This window comes from Rhineura floridana, chromosome 5 (genome assembly GCF_030035675.1).
Source record: "Rhineura floridana isolate rRhiFlo1 chromosome 5, rRhiFlo1.hap2, whole genome shotgun sequence".
Taxonomy (NCBI): Eukaryota; Metazoa; Chordata; class Lepidosauria; order Squamata; family Rhineuridae; genus Rhineura; species Rhineura floridana.
In genome coordinates this window covers 168,689,241-168,713,542 of record NC_084484.1, presented here as the reverse complement: position 1 = coordinate 168,713,542, position 24,302 = coordinate 168,689,241, and the positions used below count along the sequence as shown (strand labels likewise).

The 24,302-nt window shown below is 43.5% G+C and overlaps 1 protein-coding gene across 5 annotated transcripts in view; it reads left to right on the top strand.

Annotated features, from left to right (window-relative positions):
* AMOTL1 (angiomotin like 1) overlaps window positions 1-24,302 on the top strand; it is a 122,695-nt gene that overhangs the window by 12,737 nt on the left and 85,656 nt on the right. The window contains exons 2-3 of one of the 5 annotated variants that reach the window (XM_061628785.1): window positions 5,025-5,206; window positions 7,588-7,638. In XM_061628785.1, the coding sequence (XP_061484769.1) occupies window positions 5,122-5,206; window positions 7,588-7,638 (136 nt within the window). In that variant the 5' untranslated portion in view covers window positions 5,025-5,121. Of the gene's footprint in view, window positions 1-5,024; window positions 5,207-7,587; window positions 7,639-17,531; window positions 17,591-19,734; window positions 20,064-20,091; window positions 20,330-24,302 lie in introns of those variants that run through there. The other 4 variants (XM_061628786.1, XM_061628789.1, XM_061628787.1 and 1 more) reach the window with 4 other exon arrangements.

The following is a 24,302-nucleotide window of genomic DNA, read 5'->3' as shown; positions in this document are numbered from 1 at the left end:
CAGCACGATGAAAATGTTGACCCAGTGTGCGGCAGCTGTGGAAAAGGCAAATTCCATGCTAGCGATAATTAGGAAAGGTATTGAAAATAAAACAGCCGATATCATAATGCCGTTGTATAAATCTATGGTGCGGCCGCATTTGGAATACTGTGTACAGTTCTGGTCGCCTCATCTCAAAAAAGATATTATAGAGTTGGAAAAGGTTCAGAAGAGGGCAACCAGAATGATCAAGGGGATGGAGCGACTCCCTTACGAGGAAAGGTTGCAGCATTTGGGGCTTTTTAGTTTAGAGAAAAGGCGGGTCAGAGGAGACATGATAGAAGTGTATAAAATTATGCATGGCATTGAGAAAGTGGATAGAGAAAAGTTCTTCTTCCTCTCTCATAATACTAGAACTCGTGGACATTCAAAGAAGCTGAATGTTGGAAGATTCAGGACAGACAAAAGGAAGTACTTCTTTACTCAGCGCATAGTTAAACTATGGAATTTGCTCCCACAAGATGCAGTAATGGCCACCAGCTTGGATGGCTTTAAAAGAAGATTAGACAAATTCATGGAGGACAGGGCTATCAATGGCTACTAGCAATGATGGCTGTGCTCTGCCACCCTAGTCAGAGGCAGCATGCTTCTGAAAACCAGTTGCCGGAAGCCTCAGGAGGGGAGAGTGTTCTTGCACTCGGGACCTGCTTGCGGGCTTCCCCCAGGCACCCGGTTGGCCACTGTGAGAACAGGATGCTGGACTAGATGGGCCACTGGCCTGATCCAGCAGGCTCTTCTTATGTTCTCATGTTCTTATGTTCTTAAGTTGCCAGATGCACCTCAGTGAGGAGGGAGACGCACAGCTTAGGGACCATCACAGAGAATGCCCTCTCCTACGCTACCCCCTCAGCTTCTGAGGGTGGTGGAGCTTCCAAAAGGGCCCCCTCTGCTGCTCACAACACCTGAGAGGGTCTGTAGAGAAGGAGATGGTTTTTCAGATATTTGGGATCTAAGTTGTTTAGGGCTTTAACCACGAACGTGAGCACTTTAAATTGGGTCCAGAAGTGAAATGGCAACCAATGCAACTGTTTTAAAACATGGTTTATGTGAGATCTAAAAGAACCCAAGCCAGTAATCTGGCTGCTGCATTTTGGATGAGTTGAAGTTTCCAAGTCGTCTTCAAGAACAGCCCCAAGTAGAGCACACTGCAATAATCCAATCTGGAAGTTACCAGAGAATGGAGTACTGTGCTAAGTCATCTCTGTCAAAAAGGGTCAAAGTTGGCAAACCAGCTGTACCTGGAAAAGGCACTCCTAGCCACAGAGGCCACCTGAGCCTCCAGTGAGAATGCTGGATCCAGGAGTACTCCCAAGCTGTGGAACTGCTCCTTCCAAGGAAATGCAATCACATCCAGAACAGGCCATCTCCCTGGTTTTCAAACTCCCTTCCAACATTCCTTCTACACAGATAAATCTACCCTGAGGGTCTAACATTTGTCTACTGGGTTCAAAATCAAGAAAAAGAAGTGCCACTCCTCTGGCCTTACTGGTCCCTTTTGCCAGGAATTTGGTTCCATTGAGTGCCATTTAGAAATCCATCTGCCAGTTTGGCCTTATGTATCTCTTGCAACATTAGTGCATTAGGGTGTAAATCTCTTACTGGTTTGGCTAATCTGTTTATCTTAATGACCGTGCCCATTCCTTTAATATTAAGTGTTGAAATTCTCATGTTGTAATACTAATCTTGAATATAACCTCACCTATTTCTTCTAATTTAACTCTCTCTTTTCACAGAACTGTTAACCCCTTCCTGTGCCTCCCTTCTTTTACCTCACCCCCTTTTTTTAGAGGCCTGGTTCTTTCCCCTTCAGGTGCACGTCTCTGTGTCACCCAGTAAATTAATTTATAGTTTTTGAAATATTGAAAAACTAATTATAGCTCACAGGGATTCGACCTATTACCTCATAGGACGATAACATGGGACAAGATCTTATCCCAGCCCTTATCTTCATCATTATTTTTATATGCCCTTAAAAAAAAAAAAAGCAATAAAATAAAATAATATTATGGGGGGGGAGGAAGTGGCTCAAACTCAAACAAGCCAACCTGGACCTTTAGTTTACATCAGTGGTTCCCAACCTGGGGGCCGGGACCCCCAGGGAGCCCGCAAAGTAATCCAGAGGGGGCCGTGAACAGTAAAGAAATGATTTATTTATTAATTTTTTTAAAAAAGTCTTCACTCCCTCGACACTGTCTGCTTTCTGCTGCCGCTGCAGATGACACCTCCCCCTTGCTCCAAACAAGAGGGGAGGCCTTTTGCTGAAGCTCCAGAGTGTCTTTTAGGCGCGCCAAGGGCAGGCATCTGCCTATAAAATACATGGCAGATGCCAAAGGAGACTGAGGGTGGAGCTACCAGGAAGAAGAGGGGATTACTATCACCGACTCCTGTCTCCTCGCACTGCCGCTGCTGCTAACACCCTTGCTCAGAATGAGAGGAGAGGGCTTTTTGTGAAGCAAAAAGAAGCAAGCCTGCAAAGAAAGGCTGCTTTCCCCCTTCCTTCCTGGCAGCCAGCCTGCCTTCCTGGGGGGAGGGGGTCAAAAAAATTTTCAGCTTATAAAGGGGGTCCCGTGCTCATAAAGGTTGGGAACCACTGGTTTACATTTTGCCCAAACTCAACTTAGATATAACTCTGTTTGGAACTATTATGATGATCTGATGCTCCTTCTCATCTGCGTCTGGAAGATTTCTGAGACTGCGTTGCAGAGTCGAATTCTCAAAGAAGGGGTGCATTCCTTTTCCTCTGTTTTCCAGACTCCCTCTGTTCTGCCTTTTTCGCCTGATCATTTCAAAATCCTCGTTGTCCTTTTCTAATTCTGCTTCTCCAACCTAATCCCTTTTTTCTGATTCTCTTTCTCTTATGATTGTTCCAACTGTAATATTTTTAATATATTTGCTACCTCTTTTTCTGTAGATGCTATGTGTGTAATCCCTTTGTAGGGAACTATACGTTTAAATGGGAACCCAAACAGTATTTTAGCCCTGCTTTTTGCAATATAAGTGTATAAGGTCTCAGATTTCTTCTTCTCTCTAACGTCTCTGGGGCAAGATCTTGGAGTACCATAATTGTGGAGTCTTTATATTTAACTCTGTTTGGTCTGTGACCATATTAAACTTTACTACTACTATATTTAACTTCACCCTTCTCCTTGAGATTTTTAAGTAAAGCCTCTTTCTTGGAGTATTTCGCAAAACAGACTACTATGTCCCTGGGGCTTTCTCTGAGTATTGGTCCAAGGGCTCTATGAGCTCTTTCACAGTCTTCCTCCAGGGGAAAGTCTGGCAGCAACGTTGTCAGCCATTTTGTAATCAATATTTTAACATTATCTTGTTCCTCATTTTATTCCACCCCTCTAAAATGAAGGTTGGATCTTCTATTTCTTTTTTCCAGGTCCTCCAGTTTAAGTTTAATAATTATGTGGTCTGTCTTTAACATTTTAAATTTGGTATCTTAATCCCTAAGAGTCTCCTCTGTTTGGGTCATAGTTCTTTCCACTACGTCTATTCTTTTAGTCACACTTCCCAGTTTTTCCTCTAGTATTGACAGCCAGCTAGCCATCAAATCTTGTTTAAGGGACTGAAAGTGCTTTGAAATTTCCTCCTCAATTGTCCCCACAATTGTTTCAGGGGTGCCCACCTCTGCCTCTGTTTGTGTACCCATAGAGGTTTTATTCATGCTTGTCACCATTTTGGAGTTAATCAGGAGTCTGTCTTGAGCTGGTCTCGAAATCAGTATCCTTCCCGTCGGTTTAAAATATCCTGTAAGGTCCAGGTTTTTGTTTCTCTGCTCTTCCCAGAGCATGCCCCGTAAAGGGAATTTGTTTGATAAATGAACAAACCATTTTTTTCTGTGATTAAGGGCATTAATGATATGTCGGGCAGGGGAGCTTTCACCCTACACCGCCATCTTTCTTGGTGTCCAAGCCCCGCCTCCTGGTTTAATAATTTACGATATGCAATCAATAATTTAAGATATGCAGATGATACCATACTACTAGCAGAAACCAGGAATGATTTGAAATGAATGCTCATGAAAGTTAAAGAGGAAAGCACAAAAGCAGGACTACAGCTGAACATCAAAAAGACTAAAGTAGTGATAACAGAAGATTTAAGTAACTTTAAAGTTGACAATGAGGACATTGAACTTGTCAAGGATTATCAATACCTCGGCACAGTCATTAACCAAAATGGAGACAATAGTCAAGAAATCAGAAGAAGGCTAGGACTGGGGAGGGCAGCTATGAGAGAACTAGAAAAGGTCCTCAAATGCAAAGATGTATCACTGAACACTAAAGTCAGGATCATTCAGACCATGGTATTCCCAATCTCTATGTATGGATGTGAAAGAAGGACAGTGAAAGAAAGCGAAGAGAAAAATCAACTCATCTGAAATGTGGTGTTGGAGGAGAGCTTTACACATACTATGGACTGTGAAAAAGACAAATAATTGGGTGTTAGAACAAATTAAACCAGAACTATCACTAGAAGCTAAAATGATGAAACTGAGATTATCATACTTTGGACACATCATGAGAAGGCATGATTCACTAGAAAAGATCATAATGCTGGGAAAAACAGAAGGGAGTAGAAAAAGAGGAAGGCCAAACAAGAGATGGATTGATTCCATAAAGGAAACCACAGACCTGAACTTACAAGATCTGAACAGGGCGGTTCATGACAGATGCTCTTGGAGGTCAGATTCATAGAGTCGCCATAAGATGTAATCGACTTGAAGGCACATAATAACAACAACAGTGGAGGAGGGGTAGAGTTACAAGACCAACATTAATTGCATCTGCAAAGGATTTTTCTTTCCTGCTTCATTGATCTTCATTGATATAACATGTTGGCCTGACATCAGAGATTAACGGGGGAGGAAATCTGAAATGTGTTACAGCATTTCTGCTTCAGTAGCAGCCTTCCATTCTTTCATATCATGAAGTCGGTGCTAATCATAATTAACTATATGTTGTCCTGTTTTTTCTCAGAAGGATTTGCTGCCCCTTTCTTGTCACCTTGAAAAGCTTATCGTGACATTGCACAGATCTTGTAAGGCAGAGGTTGCTTTGACCTTGTACAGAAAAGATGGACTTCAATGAAAACTGGAACCTGGATGACTTCAGCTGGCTGACCCACAGTGGGGTTCTTCATTTTGTCAATGCATTAAGAGGTATAGTATTTTGGATGGCTGTTAGTTCGTACCTCTCTCTCCCCCACCTCCAGCCCAGTAGCAGAGATGAGAGGAAAGGAGAAGAAAGAAAAGGGTTAAACAACCTGTCCTAGAGACCTGCTTTGGAGATCCTAACTGCAGATCTCTTGCTGCATTACATTAAGGTTGGCCTTGAGGCTGGCTGTATACTCAATAATAATAAAATACCAAATGAGGAAGGGCCTTGGCTCAGTGGTAGTTAATCTGCTTTAAACACAGATGGTCCCAAGTTCAATTCGCAATATCTTCACATAGGGCTAGGAGAGGCATCTACCTGAAACCCTGGAGACCTTCTGCTAGTCAGTGTAGACAATACTGAGCTAGATGGACCAACGGCCTGACCTGATATAAAGCAGCTCCATAATAGATGAATTTCCACATGTGCAAGGGGCTCTTGGTAGTGAGAGTAAACTTGGATAGGAACCAAAGTGTTACTGCATTGCATAGAGGGAAGGATTCTAAAGGGATGCAGGAGGAATGGGGAATCTTTGATAGCTCTATTTATTATTTAAGAGTTGTGCAAAAGGAGTTGTGCTCCTTTTGCAGCTGCTTTCCTATGTGCCTCTGTCCAGTCCAGCTTGCTTGGGGTGCCCGAGAGAGCAGAGATGTCTCGCTCACCTGAATGTGTTCTGTTTTGCTGGGCTTTGGAGGCTTCAAAGCACCTTGCAAGCCACGACACACTGCTAAAAAGAAGGTGGAAACCTTTCTTTTAGCATATTGCTGCCTGCAAGGTGATTTGAAGGCCAGACTTTGGGACTCGAAAGCCCAGCAAAACAGGCTACGTTCAGGAGAGTGGGAGCAGTCACCGGAGGGAGCTGTCTCGCATACCCAAATTAACCTGGATTGATCTCTCTTGTATCAGGCAACATGGCGAGCGGTCAATCCTGCTTAGCCCGCCCCCTCCCAAGCATGAAGGGGGGGGAAGTCACAGCTTTCCTGTGGACCCTCCCAACCTTCGGGAGCGGGGAAGGGCAGCTTGCTTTGGTTGTGCGTATCTGTTCTCAGGAGGGGGTCAGGCATGCCCAGGCAAATTGAGCCCTCTGAAAGTTGCTCCATGTGACTTATTTCGACAGCAAATGGGACTATCCCCCTTGCTTTCCTCCCCTTGAGCTCCCCCTTAGTCACCTCCTCTGCTACCCTCTTCTTCCTTTGCCTTAACCTTCTCTCCCACTCAGTCCCCATCTCACTTCCTCATTCTAATTGTCATCTTCCCCCCCCCCCACTACCTGGCCTTCCTCCTCTATCTCAGCCTTATTCTCCTCTGCTCTTCCTATCCTTGCCTCCTCTTCCAAAATGTCATTATATTGTTGTTTGCAGGTTAGTGCCATCTGTTGGCAGCCATGTGAATTACACTGTGAAGACACTCTTACAAGAATATATAGATTAGAATACATATATATATATATATATATATATATATATATATATATATATATATATATATATATATATAATCTTGCAGTCCTGACTGAAAAGGAGAAGCTAATGTTTGGAAGATTCAAGGCCTCTTGAGATGCAAGAAAAACAAGTGAAGATTAGCATTCCAACTCCCCTCCCCAGTATATCCTATCAAATGAAAAGTACTCTGGCTTCACAAATCTCTATGGGATGTGTGAGCTGCTTTTGTGAGGATAACTTACTCTACATTCAGAGAACGGTTTATTCAATTTGGACCTGGTCATTTTTTAATTTACTTTTGTTAAGAAATAATAATAAAATAAATAACATTTCTAAAATACAACCTAAAAAAAGGATGGCAAGTTAATGCCGATTATCTTTGGAGAATAGGCCTGCTTTGGTTGCCTAGCAACCAATGTGAGGCAGGCTGGATGGCAGGAAAGGGGGCTGTGTTGACGGAGAAGAGGTAAAGCTGTGTCAATTCAGGTGGGTAAGAGATTGGAATGCTCCATTCACTTGTCACCTCTGAAAGCCATAAATGGCTCTTTAAGGGCAAATTTCGGGCTCTGGTGAAGAAAGAAGATGGAATCAGGGAGGTCTTGCCAAAATAAGGAGGTGAGAGTGAACAAAGAAACTGCACAATCCAGCTGTCAGAGTCATTGGCCAGTGCAAAGTTTGGGGGCTGATGTGACCCCACAGCATTGGAGATGTGTGGGGTTTTTTCTATGTCCAGTTGACCCAAAGCGCATCATCCTCATTACAATCATCAATCAAATCAGGCAATGTTGAATTTAGGCATAGAATGAGGATGGACCAAATTAAGTAGCTAGGAGGAACACCTTAGCAACAGCCACTCTGTATTGATTATGACAATGTCATTGCTCCCTTTGCACTTCTGAATCAAGCTGATTTTTCAGAAGGTTTGTTTGTTTTTCTCCCTCCAGAGACAGAGGCTTCCAAAGGTGATCCAGCAATTTTTGGTGCCTGTCAGACAGGTAAGTAAAGATCTTTGGAATTCTTTTCATCTTTTGCATTATTTGGTTTTGGGATGCCTTAGGCTACAGTCCTATACACATGTACCCTGGGAGTACATGAACTCAGTGAGACCTCAGTGGCACAGGATTGCACTATTGCCAAAAACACAGGGTAATTTCTAGTTGCGTTCTGCTGCATAGGAGCAATGGGCTTACCAGTGTGATGGTGGTGGTATTTTTAGGGTTGAGTGAAAACGGTTTCACAAAATTCTTCACACTATTTGTGCGTGGCAAAATTGAGGGGGGGGTTGCTAATTAGTTCTGGCAGGCGGAAATGAAATTCTTCAACAGAAAATTCTCTTCTGTGAAATCCCTTAATGTTGAAATTCCATTGTTAGTTCATATTTGTGAATGAAGCAAGGATGTGGATGAGAGTGGAACTAGAAGGAGCAGGGGCTTCCTTCAATGACGTTAAAATAATATTAAATACTAAAAACCAGATCCACAGATGCACTCAAAATTCATGGATGGCAAAATTAAGGAGGATACTTTTTGCTGAATATTCTGCAAGGGAGGACTGCAATTCTCCAGCAGGAAGAGCTTAGGGGGGAAAATAACATTTTCCAAAAATTTGTCAGAAAATCATTTTCTGAGAAATTTTGGCTCAGCCGTTTTGTTTACTTAACGGCAGAAATCTCACACCACACTGAAGTTTTGGCTCAGCCCTGTTTTGTTTACTTAATGGCAGAAATCTCACACCACACTGTATGGAAGCCTTTGCAGTCACCCATGCGGAAGGATTCATGTGAAGCTAGCTTGACCCAAAGAGTGCCGGCAGAACTGTTGCTTGCCTCCAAGAGCAAGGGTGGCAATGGAGCCCTATTCAGTGTCAGCTCTAAACTAAACAGTGCCCCAGGCAAGGAGAATGTCTAGCCCCCCTTCCATTTGTTCAGGTTTTGAATTTTTTATGATTATTTGCTTGTCTTTGTCATCTATTTCACAACTTGAATGCATAATGTGCATGTAGGATTTATCCGAATTTTAAGTTTTCCTCTTAATAAGAATAATTAATCATTATTTTATGTAACTTTAAAGTTGACAACGAGGACATTGAACTTGTCAAGGATTATCAATACCTCGGCACAGTCATTAACCAAAATGGAGACAATAGTCAAGAAATCAGAAGAAGGCTAGGACTGGGGAGGGCAGCTATGAGAGAACTAGAAAAGGTCCTCAAATGCAGAGATGTATCATTGAACACTAAAGTCAGGATCATTCAGACCATAATATTCCCGGTCTCTATGTATGGATGTGAAAGTTGGACAGTGAAAAAAGCGGATAAGAGAAAAATCAACTCATCTGAAATGTGGTGTTGGAGGAGAGCTTTACACATACTATGGACTGCAAAAAAGACAAATAATTGGATGTTAGAACAAATTAAACCACAACTATCACTAGAAGCTAAAATGATGAAACTGAGGTTATCATACTTTGGACACATCATGAGAAGACCTGATTCACTAGAAAAGCCCATAATGCTGGGAAAAACAGAAGGGAGTAGAAAAAGAGGAAGGCCAAACAAGAGATGGATTGATTCCATAAAAGAAGCCACAGACCTGAGTTTACAAGATCTGAACAAGGTGGTTTATAGCAGATGCTATTTGAGGTTGTTGATTCACAGGGTCGCCATAATTCAAAATCGACTTGAAGGCACATAACAATAACAATAATTAATAATAATAATGTTAGCTGTGCGGGGCTCAGAGTTGCGAGCTGTACAACTGAAGATGTAGTGTTTGTTTCAGGTACTGAGTGGATAGTTAAGTGTGGGGAGGTCAGGACAGGTGCACCCCTATCTGGGCAACCCCCAGTCCTGGCATCCACGTGAGTTTGTCGCTTGTCTTTTGCTAAATTGGTCTCAACATATGGTGGATCTTTGGATATCAACTGCAGATGAATTCTACAGTTGGGGTGGACTCTGCCTCTTCTATAACTGCAGCCCTACCTGGCTGGGAAGAGAGGTCACAGTTTGTGATTTTATGATGTTAACATTATTGACTATGTCAATATGCTCTATGTGGAGCTGCCTGTGAATCACAGTATGATAGAGTTGAAAGGGGCCTCAAAGATCATCAAGTCCAACCCTGCCAGTGCAGGGAAAAACATTGTTATGATATCCCTGATAGGGTGGATGGCTACCTATTGAGGAAGATGTAGTGGGATTTCCTATATCATCAGGGGGTTGGCCAAGGAAGTAATTGGGTCTCCTAAGGCAACGCCCAACACTATATGCAAGTGTGCCTGTCATCACTGGGCTCCTGCTAGGAGGAAGGGCGGGATATAAATTAAATAATAAATAAATAAATCACTGGAGAGAAGGATGGGAGTTCTTGTTCTTCTGGACAAAAATTAGTGAACTTGCTTGCAGAAAATTGGAGCTGATGGTCTACAATTAAGATATTGCCTAGCACTGGGATAGGGAATTTGTGGCCCTCTAGATATTGGTGGGCTACAGTTCCCATCGTCCCCGACCATTGGTCATACCAGTACCTGGTCAGAGTTAACTTTAGAGCTGTTCAAAGTCTCTACAGGGATGGTGAACCAATTGTTATGGTCCACCCCAGAAAACTGATGAATCCAGATGGATTTCTGAAGTCCCTGGGGGCTTTTCCCTGAAGATATGGCTAGCAGTCCTGTCGAGGGACCCTAGTCTCCATTTGGAATGAGAGAATGACTCAGGCCATAGAGATAATTGCTCTCAAATGGCTCCAGACTAATTGCAGAGCCAATCTGACACCCTGGTATACATAAGTTTTATTCTTGGTGTTAGTAATATTGACACTTTTACTCATGTATTTTTTATTGTTGCAGGGTGCTTTGGATGGCCTTTGCTTGGAAAAGTGGCATATAAATATTTTTAAAATAAAAGTAAATAAACATGTAGATGGCCAGAGGCTCCCCCCTCCCCCAGGTCTAGCACTATGTTCCAGTTCTGATGCTTGCTAGACCCTTTCAAAACTTTGCAGTGGTCCATTGATTGGCCTGCAGTTCAGCTAGGATTACATGGTGGCAACAGTTGTATGAACTATTCCATCCACATGGCAGTTATACACATATGGTTGCCACATTTTGTGTGATCCTGGAAGCCTTTTTTTTTCTTTTTTAATACAGGGGCTGCCAAGTAGGGATGGTCAAATGCATCTATTTTTGTTTCTCATTTTTTCCAATCTTAGAATTCATTTATCCTCATTTTATTTATTTAATTAATTTATTTATATCCTGTCCTTCCTCCCAGCAGTCTGCAATTTTTCACATGAACATTCAGCATTTCAGTCTGAATTTCTCCTAAATATACACACTTTCGATTCAGTTTTGACTAATATATACATTTCTGCAAGCACTTTCCTCTAATATAATGCATGGTTGTTTGTTATTTTCACCAATAAATGCCTTTTTCTGCACACGTTTCCCAAATATATGCATTTTTGTACTTATTTGCTTGGAAAACTGCATAGCAAAATACAGAGAAGTGTGAATTTCAAAGGAGGACTGCATTTCAAAGGAGGACTGCATTTCAGTTTGCATTTCGGTTCAGAAAGTACAAATTAGGCAGGCTTGCATTAAAATGCAAAGTGAACCAGATTTCTTCCTCATTCCTATTGCCAAGTGCCTGGATTCTCAACATTTATTCCTAACCCAGCGCAGCCAGTGGCAGAGCAGACGCAGTAATGTTTGCTCCAGTTAGCTGCTTAGATCCTGCAGGGGTCCTTTGTGAATCGGAATGGAGGTGATGCAGAACAGAGGCAATCACCAGTGTGGACGTGCAAGAAAAAAGAGACCCACCAGCTTTTCATGATGACAGAAGTCAAAGCTTTTGTGATTCCTGCATCAGCGGTGCAACTCTTCCAACCAGGAATCCAATTCCATTTGATGTTCTTAATCCTGCCCCCCACTGTTTGCTCAGATTACTTAGTGGCCATCCAGCTGTGAGAACTGGCTTCCCTACCCCCTTCCCCATCTCACATTCTGACCTCATCTGAGCTTGGAATGAATCCAAGGAACCAGTGCTCTGCCCGACAGCATCCTTTGTCAGAAACAAAAGAGGTCAAATTATTAAAGGAAAGTAAGAAAGGAGAGCTCTTCATCTAAATAGGGAAAACAGATGTGCAGCCAGTGACTTTTTTGTGTGTGTGCTTTTTCCAGCAGCAGCACTGTATGCCAGAGAAGGCTCGTTGGAGAACATGTTATAAATATGTACATTCATCACCATGGCAAAAGATCTCGTGATGCCTATTAATTTTAGGAGTAGAATACAAGGTCTCTTTCAGTGCCTACCAGATTCGGGCGCCAATGGGCCATGTGGTAGCAAGGATTGCTTTAAACACTTCTTGCAGATGGAACTTTGGAACAAGGCATACAGTGAGAAGCTCCACTCTTTAACTTAAAATAATTTCAGCAGGCTGATTACTTTTAACACAAGACGTGCTGCAACAAGCTGTGTTTCTAGGGGATGGGAGGGAATGGGGTTTCGATTAACCAGAATAAGCAGGCCCCTTTCGGTACATCTATGATGGGATGAAAAGGATAGTAAGTGATTCTTTTGCCTCCACCCACCACTTTAATTATAAATGTGGCTAGCACAATGTCCATCATTAATTAGGACAGAGAGGGTATGTGTATTGTAAGGATCCCCTGAGGAAGCAATGGACAAACTGGCCCTATCATTAAGGAGGCCTCAGGCGGAAGGTTTTCCAGGTACCCTCTTGAAGTTTGAGAGCATAAAATGGTCAGTTATGTAATTTATTATTGATTTCACCAGAAGGCATGCTATATGGATTTTTTTGCCTCAAGCACCCTGATGGAGAAGGAAAAGAGCTGTAGCTCACTGACAGAGCACATGCTTTGCATGCAGAAGGTCCAAGGTTCAATTTCGGCATCTTCAGGTAGGGCTGGAAGAGAACCCTGCCTGAAACTCTGGAGAACTGCTTTTAGTCAGGATAGGCAATATGGAGCTAGATGGACCAATGGTCTGACTCAGTATAAGGCAGCTTCTTATTTTTCTGTGCCTTGGGTTGCTCTGGGCAGGGGGGACTTGTGTGTTAGAAAACAGTTAAGTGGGTCTGTATAGTAGCCATGTATGGCAAAGACAGAGGATACTGGAAAGGCAGAGGCTGACTATTCAGCTGATGCTGTTGAGCCTGGCTGTTCAACTGAGGCAGATGATAACTGCTATAGTTAATATGAGGAACAAATGGGACCTGCAAAAGGATGCTGCAGTGTATCTCCCCAGGAGTCATCCAGATCAGGGTTCCAGCCAGCCATTCTCTCAAAGCAGGACATCCCACTTCCCCCCTTCTCTGTTGTGTCACATTTTTCTTTTCCAACATTCCATGGCTACCATGCTCAGTCTCATTGGGGTTGTTTGTGGAGGAAGTTAACACTCAAGTATTTTCCCCCAAAAAATATTTTTTGTACTTCTGCAAAGCTGTCCCATCAGCCCAATGCAGTGGCCATGCTGGCTGGGGCTGATAGGAGTTGTAGTTCAAAAAAGTAACTTTTCCAGGCTCTGTACTCACCAATTGAGTTCACTATTTGAAGGGGCCATTAAAGTAACATGTCAGAGTGATATAAGGAAAACCTCTTCCATCACACAGTTGCTTTCAATATTGTGGCTGTTTCTATGAGTTGTAGCCTGGGAATGTGCTAGAATTCCACCCAGTTCGGATTTCGTACTGAATTTCCTATTAATTTGCTGCTGCTGCTGCTTCTTGTTATTGTTATTGTTATTATATAATAAATTAGATTTATTAGTTGCTTGATATCCGAAGAACCCCAAGTTACTTACAAAATGTTAAAACAAAACAAATAAAACACACTATAAAAACATAACAACAACAACACAACAATAGCAATACTGCCCCCACACAGCCACGGTAAGATTTGGCAGCATATTAAAAGCAAAACATCATCTCAATCTATCAAATGCCTGGGAGAAAAGGTATGTCTTTACCTGGCGCCAAAAAGATGGCAATACCAGGCAGACCCACTGGGGAACATATTCCACCAATGGGGAGCCACAACTGTCCCTCTCCTTTGTTACCACCTCCGAGCTTCCCTCAAAGGGGAGACCTGGAGAAAGGCCTCAGGGAAAGATTATAACTGCAGATAGTATTTTTATGTAGTGGTTTTCTGCGACTATTTTAGAAAAAATGTTTTGTTTTAAAAAATCCACCTCTGACATAAGAATGATAATTTTACTGATACTTCCTTTCATCTATCAATATTTCCTTTCAAAATATTGATATTTCCTTTAAAATTATCAATATTTCCTTGAAAAATATTAAGAACATAAGAAGAGCCTGCTGGATCAGGCCAGTGGCCCATCTAGTCCAGCATCCTGTTCTCACAGTGGCCAACCAGGTGCCTGGGGGAAGCCCGCAAGCAGGGCCCGAGTGCAAGAACACTCTCCCCTCCCGAGGCTTCCGGCAACTGGTTTTCAGAAGCATGCTGCCTCTGACTAGGGTGGCAGAGCACAGCCATCATGGCTAGTAGCCATTGATAGCCCTGTCCTCCATGAATTTGTCTAATCTCCTTTTAAAGCCGTCCAAGCTGGTGGCCATTACTGCATCTTGTGGGAGCAAATTCCATAGTTTAACTATGCGCTGAGTAAAGAAGTACTTCCTTTTGTCTGTCCTGAATCTTCCAACATTCAGCTTCTTTGAATGTCCACGAGTTCTAGTATTATGAGAGAGGGAGAAGAACTTTCTCTATCCACTTTCTCAATGCCATGCATAATTTTATACACTTCTATCATGTCTCCTCTGACCCGCCATTTCTCTAAACTAAAAAGCCCCAAATGCTGCAACCTTTCCTCGTAAGGGAGTCGCTCCATCCCCTTGATCATTCTGGTTGCCCTCTTCTGAACCTTTTCCAACTCTATAATATCCTTTTTGAGATGAGGTGACCAGAACTGTACACAGTATTCCAAATGCGGCCGCACCATAGATTTATACAACGGCATTATGATATCGGCTGTTTTATTTTCAATACCTTTCCTAATTATCGCTAGCATGGAATTTGCCTTTTTCACAGCTGCCGCACACTGGGTCGACATTTTCATCGTGCTGTCCACTACAACCCCGAGGTCTCTCTCCTGGTCGGTCACCGCCAGTTCAGACCCCATGAGCGTATATGTGAAATTAAGTTTTTTTGCTCCAATATGCATAATTTTACACTTGTTTATATTGAATTGCATTTGCCATTTTTCTGCCCATTCACTCAGTTTGGAGAGGTCTTTTTGGAGCTCTTCGCAATCCCTTTTTGTTTTAACAACCCTGAACAATTTAGTGTCGTCAGCAAACTTGGCCACTTCACTGCTCACTCCTAATTTTAGGTCATTAATGAACAAGTTGAAAAGTACAGGTCCCAGTACCGATCCTTGAGGGACTCCACTTTCTACAGCTAACTGGCCTGTAATTTCTGGGATCCCCTCTGGATCCCTTTTTGAAGATTGGCGTTACATTTGCCACTTTCCAGTCCTCAGGCACAGAGGAGGACCCAAGGGACAAGTTACATATTTTAGTTAGCAGATCAGCAATTTCACATTTGAGTTCTTTGAGAACTCTCGGGTGGATGCCATCCGGGCCCGGTGATTTGTCAGTTTTTATATTGTCCATTAAGCTTAGAACTTCCTCTCTCGTTACCACTATTTGTCTCAGTTCCTCAGAATCCCTTCCTGCAAATGTTAGTTCTGGTTCACGGATCTGCCCTATATCTTCCACTGTGAAGACAGATGCAAAGAATTCAATGATATGAATATTTGCGAAGGGGAAAAAAGGGATGGGTAAAAGCAGTGACTAGAGAACAAAGAATAAACTTGAATTGATACCGTCCAGTTAGATTGGCAGAATGCTTTTGTTTGGCAGAATGCATGTAGCCCACGCTATCCGAGCAAAGTCCTGCTCGTGCAATGAGATTTCAGTTTCGTCTTCCCAACCCTCCAGAGCTGATTTTGAGGGCATATGGGGGGCTGGAAGAGGAAATTCTGTTGCATGCAAGGAAGTCGGTTGCCCCAGAGGAGCTGCAATGCTGGATACAGCTCTATGTTGTTGTTATATTAATATCATATTGTTGGCTTTAAATTGTATTTTTCGCTATTTTAAACTGTTTTGGAGTTTTCAGGAAAGTGGTATATAAATATTTGGAGAAATTATTTAAAGAAAAATATCACAAATGCTTTCACAATACACTGCAGTTTGGGGAATTTTTCTTGAAAATATTTAAGAGCAGGCCTCACATACTTGAACCTTGCTGAGAATCTTGCCTGAACCCCTAACAAAATCTCCTGGCGTCACCATCCTTTTAGGAAAATGCTCTGTGTTAGGATGGCGAACCTCCCAGTTTGGGGCCCTCCTTCCAAGCAAATGTTTCTCTCCCTCCCCCCATAACTCACTGATTTCGGTAGCAGCAGCAGCAGCAAAAAAAAATTAAGCTAGAGACAGTGCGGGGGTGAGTGAAGCCCAGACCCTTGATGGGGATGCACAACACATTCTCCTCAATCAGCAGACTGATCATGTGGGTGGAGAGGATGTGATAACCCCGCCCCCTCCATCAACTGATCTGCATGGATCAGCTGACGATGGGGCTGTGTTCCTCTGTGCGCGTCTTCCTATGTATGTCCTCTGTGCATGAGAAAGTGTGGGATGGCCACACACACTTTTGGCTACTGACATGTGTCCCCTGGAGGGTTAGGCAAGGGCGAAGGTAGCCTTTTCAAATGATTGTCACACCATGGAGTCCTCTCTGAATTTGGCTTTCCCAGAGCTGCTTATACATGACTTGTATTGGGAGGCTCACAGTTCAGATATCTTTCTTTTACCCTTTTCAATATAAAGTAATGTTTGCATATGGTGAATTCACATGTGGAAGAGTCAACATTAATAAGACTGGCTCGAAATCTCTGCTCAGCTGTGAAACTCACTGGGCCAGTTACTGTCTCTCAGCCTAAGCTAACCTACCTCAAAAGGTTCTGTGAGGATAACATTGGATAACCTCATGTGTGCTGCCCTGAGTTCCTTGAAGGCAACGTGGGATAGAAATGTGATGAATAATAACTAGCAAAATGACCATCATTATCATGAGTAGAGTAGAGTAGGGCTTGTAAAGGCGTCCTGCAGTGTGACAGAATGTTAGTAATTGGTATATATTACAGAAATATACAGCAGGTTCTGCAACAAACTGTTGCAGTATGCTCTTGTTCGGGACTCCTGCCCAGACACTCCCTTTTCCAGGATTCTCCATTTCATTTCCCACCCACTTCCTGGTTTTCCATTCCCCTGCCCCAACAGTCAAGTCAGCAAACTTTCAGTTGCTACGGGCACGCTCAGTGATCAGTTGTTGAGGGATTCCCTCAACACAGCACAGTAGGGTGTTTTCCACGATTTGTTGGAATTTACAAACCTTTCGCTGTCCCTCAAACCTGCTGAAACCTCTCTCTTGTGAGCAGATGGTGTGATTTTTGCTACATAAGGATGGATACTCACCCCTGAACTTCAGAAATCGAGGGAACAAGTGGGGGCTGGCAACAAAAAGTAATGTGTGTTTGGGTGTGGGAAAGCCTTCAAAGTTCTCTCTTTCAGGCAGGAGGATGCTCAGATCTAGTGAATGGGCAGGTATCTCTAGTTTTTCTTCTGTTTTCCTTTTCCAATTATTGCATTCCATCCCCTCTCCCACCTGGTTGTCAGTTTTTTTCCTCTCCACAGATGGTCAGCATTCGGTAGGCACTGAGCATGCTCAGTCTGACTCCTCATTGGGCTGTTTTTGAGATTAGTTCCCCCCCCTAAATATTGTTATACTTCTGCAAACCTTGGGGTCACACCGAAGTCTGCTGCTACCTTCCTTTTATAAGTACTGGAACTTGGAGGACTGAATCAGAATTACAGTTATAGGATGACAGTGTTAATGTTGTGGACAGGTAAGATGCATAACAGTTGGAAGTCCTTAAAGAGATTTTGGGGTGGAATGGGAAAAATAATTTACTATAAGGTCCAAAAGCTTTATCTAGAATGCATGCAAGATTAAACTGCAGATTTTGTTTTCTTTAAAAAATCAGTATGTGTTAAAAACATTTGTTGTATTTACCTTTAAAAATAAATCTCATAACAAACAAAGGTTTAGCTGCTGTGGTGGAGAGGAGACTGTCCCCCTACTCTGGGAGCACTACAGCAAAGGGCAACATTCTGAACAGAGATGATAGTGGGGTGAGTGGACACATCACTGTCAACAATGCCTCCAACATAACTCCTTTAATTCTCACACACAAAAAGCCTTCCATCTACCTGCAGCCTAGATCTTCTAGAGTGGTTGGGCAGAAAGTAGATAGAGGAATCGCATTTCTGAAAACTCCACTAGGTAAAAAAAAAAAAAACGTCCTGCAAGTTGAAATCTTGATTATACTGGCTTGAACCTTTATTCTTGATGAGCTAGTTTTCTACCGCAATCCTACGGGGGAAGATTCCAAAACTATATCTCCCACCTGCAGTCTGAAATGGTACAGTCCACTGGATGAAATTGATTGGTAGTTAGACACAGGATGAGGCAAAAGAAAGTACTTCTTCACATAACTCATTTATGGGATTAACTACCACCAGATGTTGTAACGGCTGAGGTGTCTTTGAACATGAATTAAAGAAATTCATGAAGGTCTGTCATCAATGGCTATTAGCTGTGATAGCTAAATAGAACCTCTATACTCAAAGGCAGTATACCTCTCAACACCAAACACTAGGAACAAATCTGCAAAGGAGAGTTTTTCCTTCAGGCCCTGCTTTATGGGTATCCTGGAAACAGCTTCTAAGAGGGTAGCTATGTTAGTCTGTTGTGGTAAAACCAACCAAGAGACTTGTGCCACCTTAAAGATTAGCCAGTGTTGGTTTGTTTTTAACACCATAAGCTTTTATCAACTAGAATCCACAACGTGCATCTGATGACCACCAAAACTTAAATCATTGTAAATCAGTCTAGTGTGTTAGACTGTGTACATACCATACATTTAAAGCACATTTTCCCCCTCCCACCAGAAATCCTGGGAATTGTAGTTGTTAAGGGTACTGGGAATTGTAGCTCTGTGAAGGGTAAACTGCAGTTCCCAGGATTCATTTTTGGGGGGGAGAGGGATATGCTTTAAATGTATTGTGCATATGCAGCAACCACAAAGTTCACTGGGTGACCTTGGGGCAGTCACTCTCTCAACCTAACCTACCTCACAGGCTTGTTGTGAGGATCAAATGAGTGGGGAAGAGAACCATGCACCCTACCCTGAGTTACTTGGAGAAAGGGTAGGATCACATCAGTAGCAAACTCAGCTGCTGACCGGTGCTGGGAAGAGTGTAGCCCAAATGGAGCCACTGAGAAACAAAAGGGAATTATTTGTCTGCCTGGAAGTTCCCCAAGATTTGTAGAACTATAAAAAAATATTTAGGGAAGAAACCCTAGTGGGGCCAAAAATGAACAAACCCCAATCTAACGAGGACTGAGCATGCAGTGGCCACAGAAAGCTAAGTGTCTGTTGGGGGGGGCAGAGGAGGAGCAATGGAATGGAGCACTGTGGAAGAGGACATGGCCATCTGCTAGAACCCAGGAGCACGCCACACACTGCAACATTTTGTTGCAGGTCCCACTTGTATACCAATATAATAAATATGCAATAAATGTGTTAGCCTTTAAAGTTCCACAGACCTCCGGGTTGTTTGTGTGGGAGTTGTGCAGGCTGGTCCAATTAGAGCAAGTGGGGCACTGCCCCACCAACCTCAATATGCCAAACCTGCCCTACTTAAGTTGCAACCAGTCCAGGTGGCAACACTGGCTGTCAGCTTCCTCCTCCGCCTCCTTAATCTCAATGTTGCCCCTTGTAGAACTTAGCAGGGAGGAGGAGGAGGATGGAATGAGGTGCCTCTACCTGTCATTGGCTCTGGCGCCGCCTCCTGTTGGTTTCTCTGCCTTCCGCCCTCCCACTCCCGAGGGACACTCTGTGGGATCCTTAATAAGATGGACCTAGCCTGGTGGGATCCACCAGGCCTCTTCTTCTGACCTGTTCTTCCACCTTCATGGGGCAGCCCGTACAGAGCAGACCCGGCCGAAGATGCTCCTTCCGAGCTCCTCCCCGTCGCCCTCCCCCGTGAGAAAATGCCAAGGGTAAAGTCAAAGCCCGGGCGGTCCAACTCCCGCGCGCTAGGACCTGGCAGCCACCGAGGCGGCGACGGGTGACTCGCTTTCTGTGCGAGCGGATGGAATTACTCTGGCAATCCCAGCCCCTCGGCCGCCTTTCCAAGGGACCAGGCTTGTTTGGGGGAAGGAAGGCGGAGGATCGGCCGGGAGAGCGCGCGGCGGGGCGGATAGATGGGCCAACCTTAGGACCTGGAGAAGCTGGGCTATGATTTGGGCAGTAGGTAAAAGCTCTGCTGACATTCCTTTCATTCCAGCGCGAGAAAAAGGGACTGTTTGAGGGCTTTTTTTTTTTTTTTTGGCGTGCGCGTGTGCGTTTCTGCTTCGCTTTGCAACAACGCAGCCTGTCAAAGCTACACGTTTGCACGCCGGGGGGCCGCTTCCCTCCCTCTTTCCGTCTTTGCTGGGCCAGGGTGGGACTCTGACCGCTCTAACTTCACGCGTATCGTGGAGTCGCTCTGCTGAGAAAAAACTTCCGAGGAAAAAAGAGGTAACGAGAAACGGACTCTGCGGCTGTGCGTGCTTGTTTATAGGAGAGAAAAGCCCGATGGAGTAACCGCCCGTCTGCTAGAGACGGAGAAACCTCGACGGAGAAACGAGGGGAAAGCGCCTGCCAGTTTTAGGGCTTCTCTTAATTCCCCTCGCCCAGCATGGGTGTTCAGAGTGATCTGAAAAGTGGAAGGGGTTACTTTTACTGTGGAACGCTTTTTTTGGCATATGGTGGGAAAGTTTTTTGGTTAGGGTTTTTTGTGTTTTTTTTGGTGTGCAAAGGGCAGAAAGACCTCCTCTCCTTTCTGGCTACCACAGGAAAGTTGAAGCCAAGCTTTCCTGCAGTTTAGCTGACTGGGATAAAAAAGTAGAGCAGAGAGAGAAGTAGCAGCTGCCTCTAATTTAAAAGTGTATAATTATTATTTGTATACCATTTGGAGAGCTTTTTGATCAAATGGTTTATCATTCTTATAAATAAATAAACGGGGGCAGAAATGATGGTGATATTTTCCTTCAACAGAGCCACGCTGCTGTTTCATGCTAGAAGGAAAGTCTAATCAGGGAAGAATATAATGAACTGTGAACTGAGAGAACGTTCTTGACAGTAGTGTACTGGCAAATTCAGGAGTGCAGGGTCCCTTCATAATAGTCACAGCCATGCCCTCTCGTAGCCAGGCCCCATTCTAAAATTATACAGCTTTCTAAGATTACAGAATCATCTGGCCAGGCTTAAATACTGCTTTAGAAGACTCTTCTCAGTGGCTAACACACTCCCCTTTCATACTGATTGGCTCATAGGAACCTGGAGACATTGGGACCTGGCTGCCAAAAATGTAAGGGGTCCAAGCCCCCCCCCAAAAAACCCTGGATGACTACACCCTGGGTTCTGGGGTACATGTGTGTGCAAATGCTTTAGAAGAGGTTGCTTTATTATTTGGAGGTTGCTTTAGCTTCCCGTCCATTGCAGCATGTATAAATGTGTGATTTCTGAAGTGGTTCTATCATATAGTTGGTTTTGTTCTGCCTTTTGGACAATGATCCCTGATAGTCAAATTTAGTTGCCTTTTAAGGCCCAGGAAAATCTGGTGGCATTCAAAATGGACTGCCAAATTGGAGGGTTGGCAGATCCAAGGCAGAGCTGCCACCTTTTGTTTCTCTGGACAGGCTTCTGGGCCTAGAAGAGTTTTGTGACAGGTATATGCCCACACAATGGAAGCTTTCCCCAAAGCTACATCCCACTGCTGGGCATCAATTGGGTGCCCTGCCAGGTTGCTTTTAAAGGCACAGGAGTCTCTCCATTAAAAAAGTTGGCAACAACCCCATCCAAGGGCCACAGTTACAAATGTAAAACTGTGGTATGCCTAGTTTTTAAAACAAATGATGTCAGGGATCGATAGGTCTCCCAAGATAAGAACATGGCGTGGGACTGCAATACCTGGTGGAACGCCTCTCCCACTATGAACCCACCCGTTCGCTTCGTTCGTCATCGAAGGCCCTCCTCCGGGTACCAACTCATTGTGAAGCCCAGAGGGTGGTTACTAGATCTAGGGCCTTTTCCGTGGCGGCCCCCGAGTTGTGGAATAGCCTCCCCGAAGAGGTACGCCTGGCGCCTACACTATTATCTTTTTGGCGCCAAGTAAAGACCTTTTTATGCTCCCAGGCATTTTAATCACTCTAATCTTTTTAGCTTTTTAATCTTGTATACTAAGTCTTTATTTTTATTTTCTGTTTAACTGTGTTTGTTTTTATGTCATATATGTTTTTGTGATTTTATTATTGCCATGTATGTATTTTACCCTATGCTGTTTACCGCCCTGAGAGCTATTTGCTAAGGGCGGTATATAAATGTAACCAAATAAAAATAAATAAATAAATAAACCTAAGATTAGAGCCTACGGGATCAACTTGGGTGGCTATAAAAGAGGATTAGACAAATTAATGGAGGATAAAGGCTATTAATGGCTACTAGCCTCAAAGGTGACTGTGTTTTACCTCTATTGAATGCCAGTTGCTGGGAATCAAGAGTGGGGAGAATGCTGTTGTGCTCAGGTCCTGCTTTGGGGCTTTTCATAGACCCATCTAGCTGGCCACTGTGAGAACAGGATGCTGGACTAGACGGGTTGCTGGATTAGATGGGCCAGTGGCCTGATCCAGCAGGCTCTTCTTATGTTCTTATGGATCAGACCGAAGGCCCATCTAGTCCAGCATCCTCTTCTCACTATGGGAAATCTGCAAGCAGGACCTGAGTATTGCACCATCTTTCCCAGCAGCTCTTCTTCACAGTTCTGGATGTGATGGAGGCTGCATGTACTTACTCAGTTGTGAGAAAAATCTGGAGGGGCCATTCAGTGGTAGGAGACATTCCTTGCATGCAGGAGCTCCCAGTTTCACTCTCTATAATTTCTGATTTAAAGTGGCTCAAATGGCAGGCCTGAGAAACACCCGTGTTTGATGCAGTAGACTGTTATTGCAGAATCCATAGCTCTGTGCAATACATGTAGAAGTTTGGGGCAGGTCGGTTGACTTGTTTGTTTTATCTCTCTATGGAGAGTGTAGGGAAGCTTTCCAATTCTGCATAGTTTTCAGTGAACATGCGTTGCTACAAAAATGAAATATGTCTTTTGTGTGGAGGCTGGACTAGCCCCAAAGTGGTAGTTGAATATTCCCTCTACTGTACAGATGGAAGGGAGAAGAGGGTGTCTTTCAGTTTATTTCCAAAACCTCGACAGCTGAGATCAAAAGCCAGACCTTGGACAAGGCTCATGCAATACACCATGACATTATACTTCTCCAACCACTGATTCTGTAGTTAACCCATTTGGGAGAGCCAGTCGGTGTAGTGGCTAGAGCAGCACTCTCCAACCTGGTGCCCTCCGGGTGCTGTTATACTCCAGCTCCCATCAGCCTGAGCCAGCATGGCCAATGGTGAGGAATGATGAGAGTTGTAGTCCAACATCATTTGGAAGGCGCCAGGTTGGGGGAAGCTGGGCTTGAGGACAGGACTTTGACCAGAGAGACCAGGATCCAGATTTCCACTCAGTGACAAACCTTACTGGGGCTAGTCACTGTCTCTCAGCTTTAACCTATATTGAAAGGTTCTTGTAAGGAAAGAGGACCATGTATGCCATCCTGTGCTCTCTGGAGAAAGCGCAGACTATAAACCAGCCTTGTGTTTAACAGCTTGCTTGACCCGTAGTTCCATTAAGGTGAATAAACAGGCTAGTGGAGGAGAAATGGATTGCTTTAGCCCACACCTGCCACCAAACTACTCGGTTTCCCTGCTAGTTACAGAGGAAGGGAAGCCTCTCCCTCCACAACCAGCATGGAAACATAGTAGGAGGGGAATAGAGTGATCCACCTATCCGCCACCACACCTGATAGAAGTCATTTTGTTTTCTGCATTCATATAGTTATCCTGCAACAGAACTTTTCTGGATGGCTTACAAAGCAAAGGAACACATTGAAATAAATACTTTACACACTTTTAAAATTAATTTAATAATATTTAAAGTGAATTACAATTCTAAAATCAATTTAAAATTCTGTTGTAGTATAAGCTATAATGTTAAAGATAAGTTTAACACAATGTGTACTATAAATGCAAATTCATTAAAAATACAGTTTCCTGTTACCCAGATGGCCCCATTAGGATCTGTATTAGTTAGAAGTGTGTGCATGCATGCATGCTACACTGGGGTGTGTGTGTGTGTGTGTGAGAGAGAGAGAGAGAGAGAGAGAGAGAGAGAATTCCTCCAGATTATTTGTTTATTGACCATTCTTCCTGGTTTGTGTGCACAAAGTTTACACAGAGGCTAGGTTATGTCTGGTCCTTATTGAGCTTTCATTCTGATTTATTTTTGGCAAGGTTATACAACAAGGAACATTCATCCTGATTTCACCCTGACTTGCTTGTGCAGTGATTATGTCTTTCCATAAATCAGTCGTTAATCCAACAGTTTTTAGTGCATTTCACC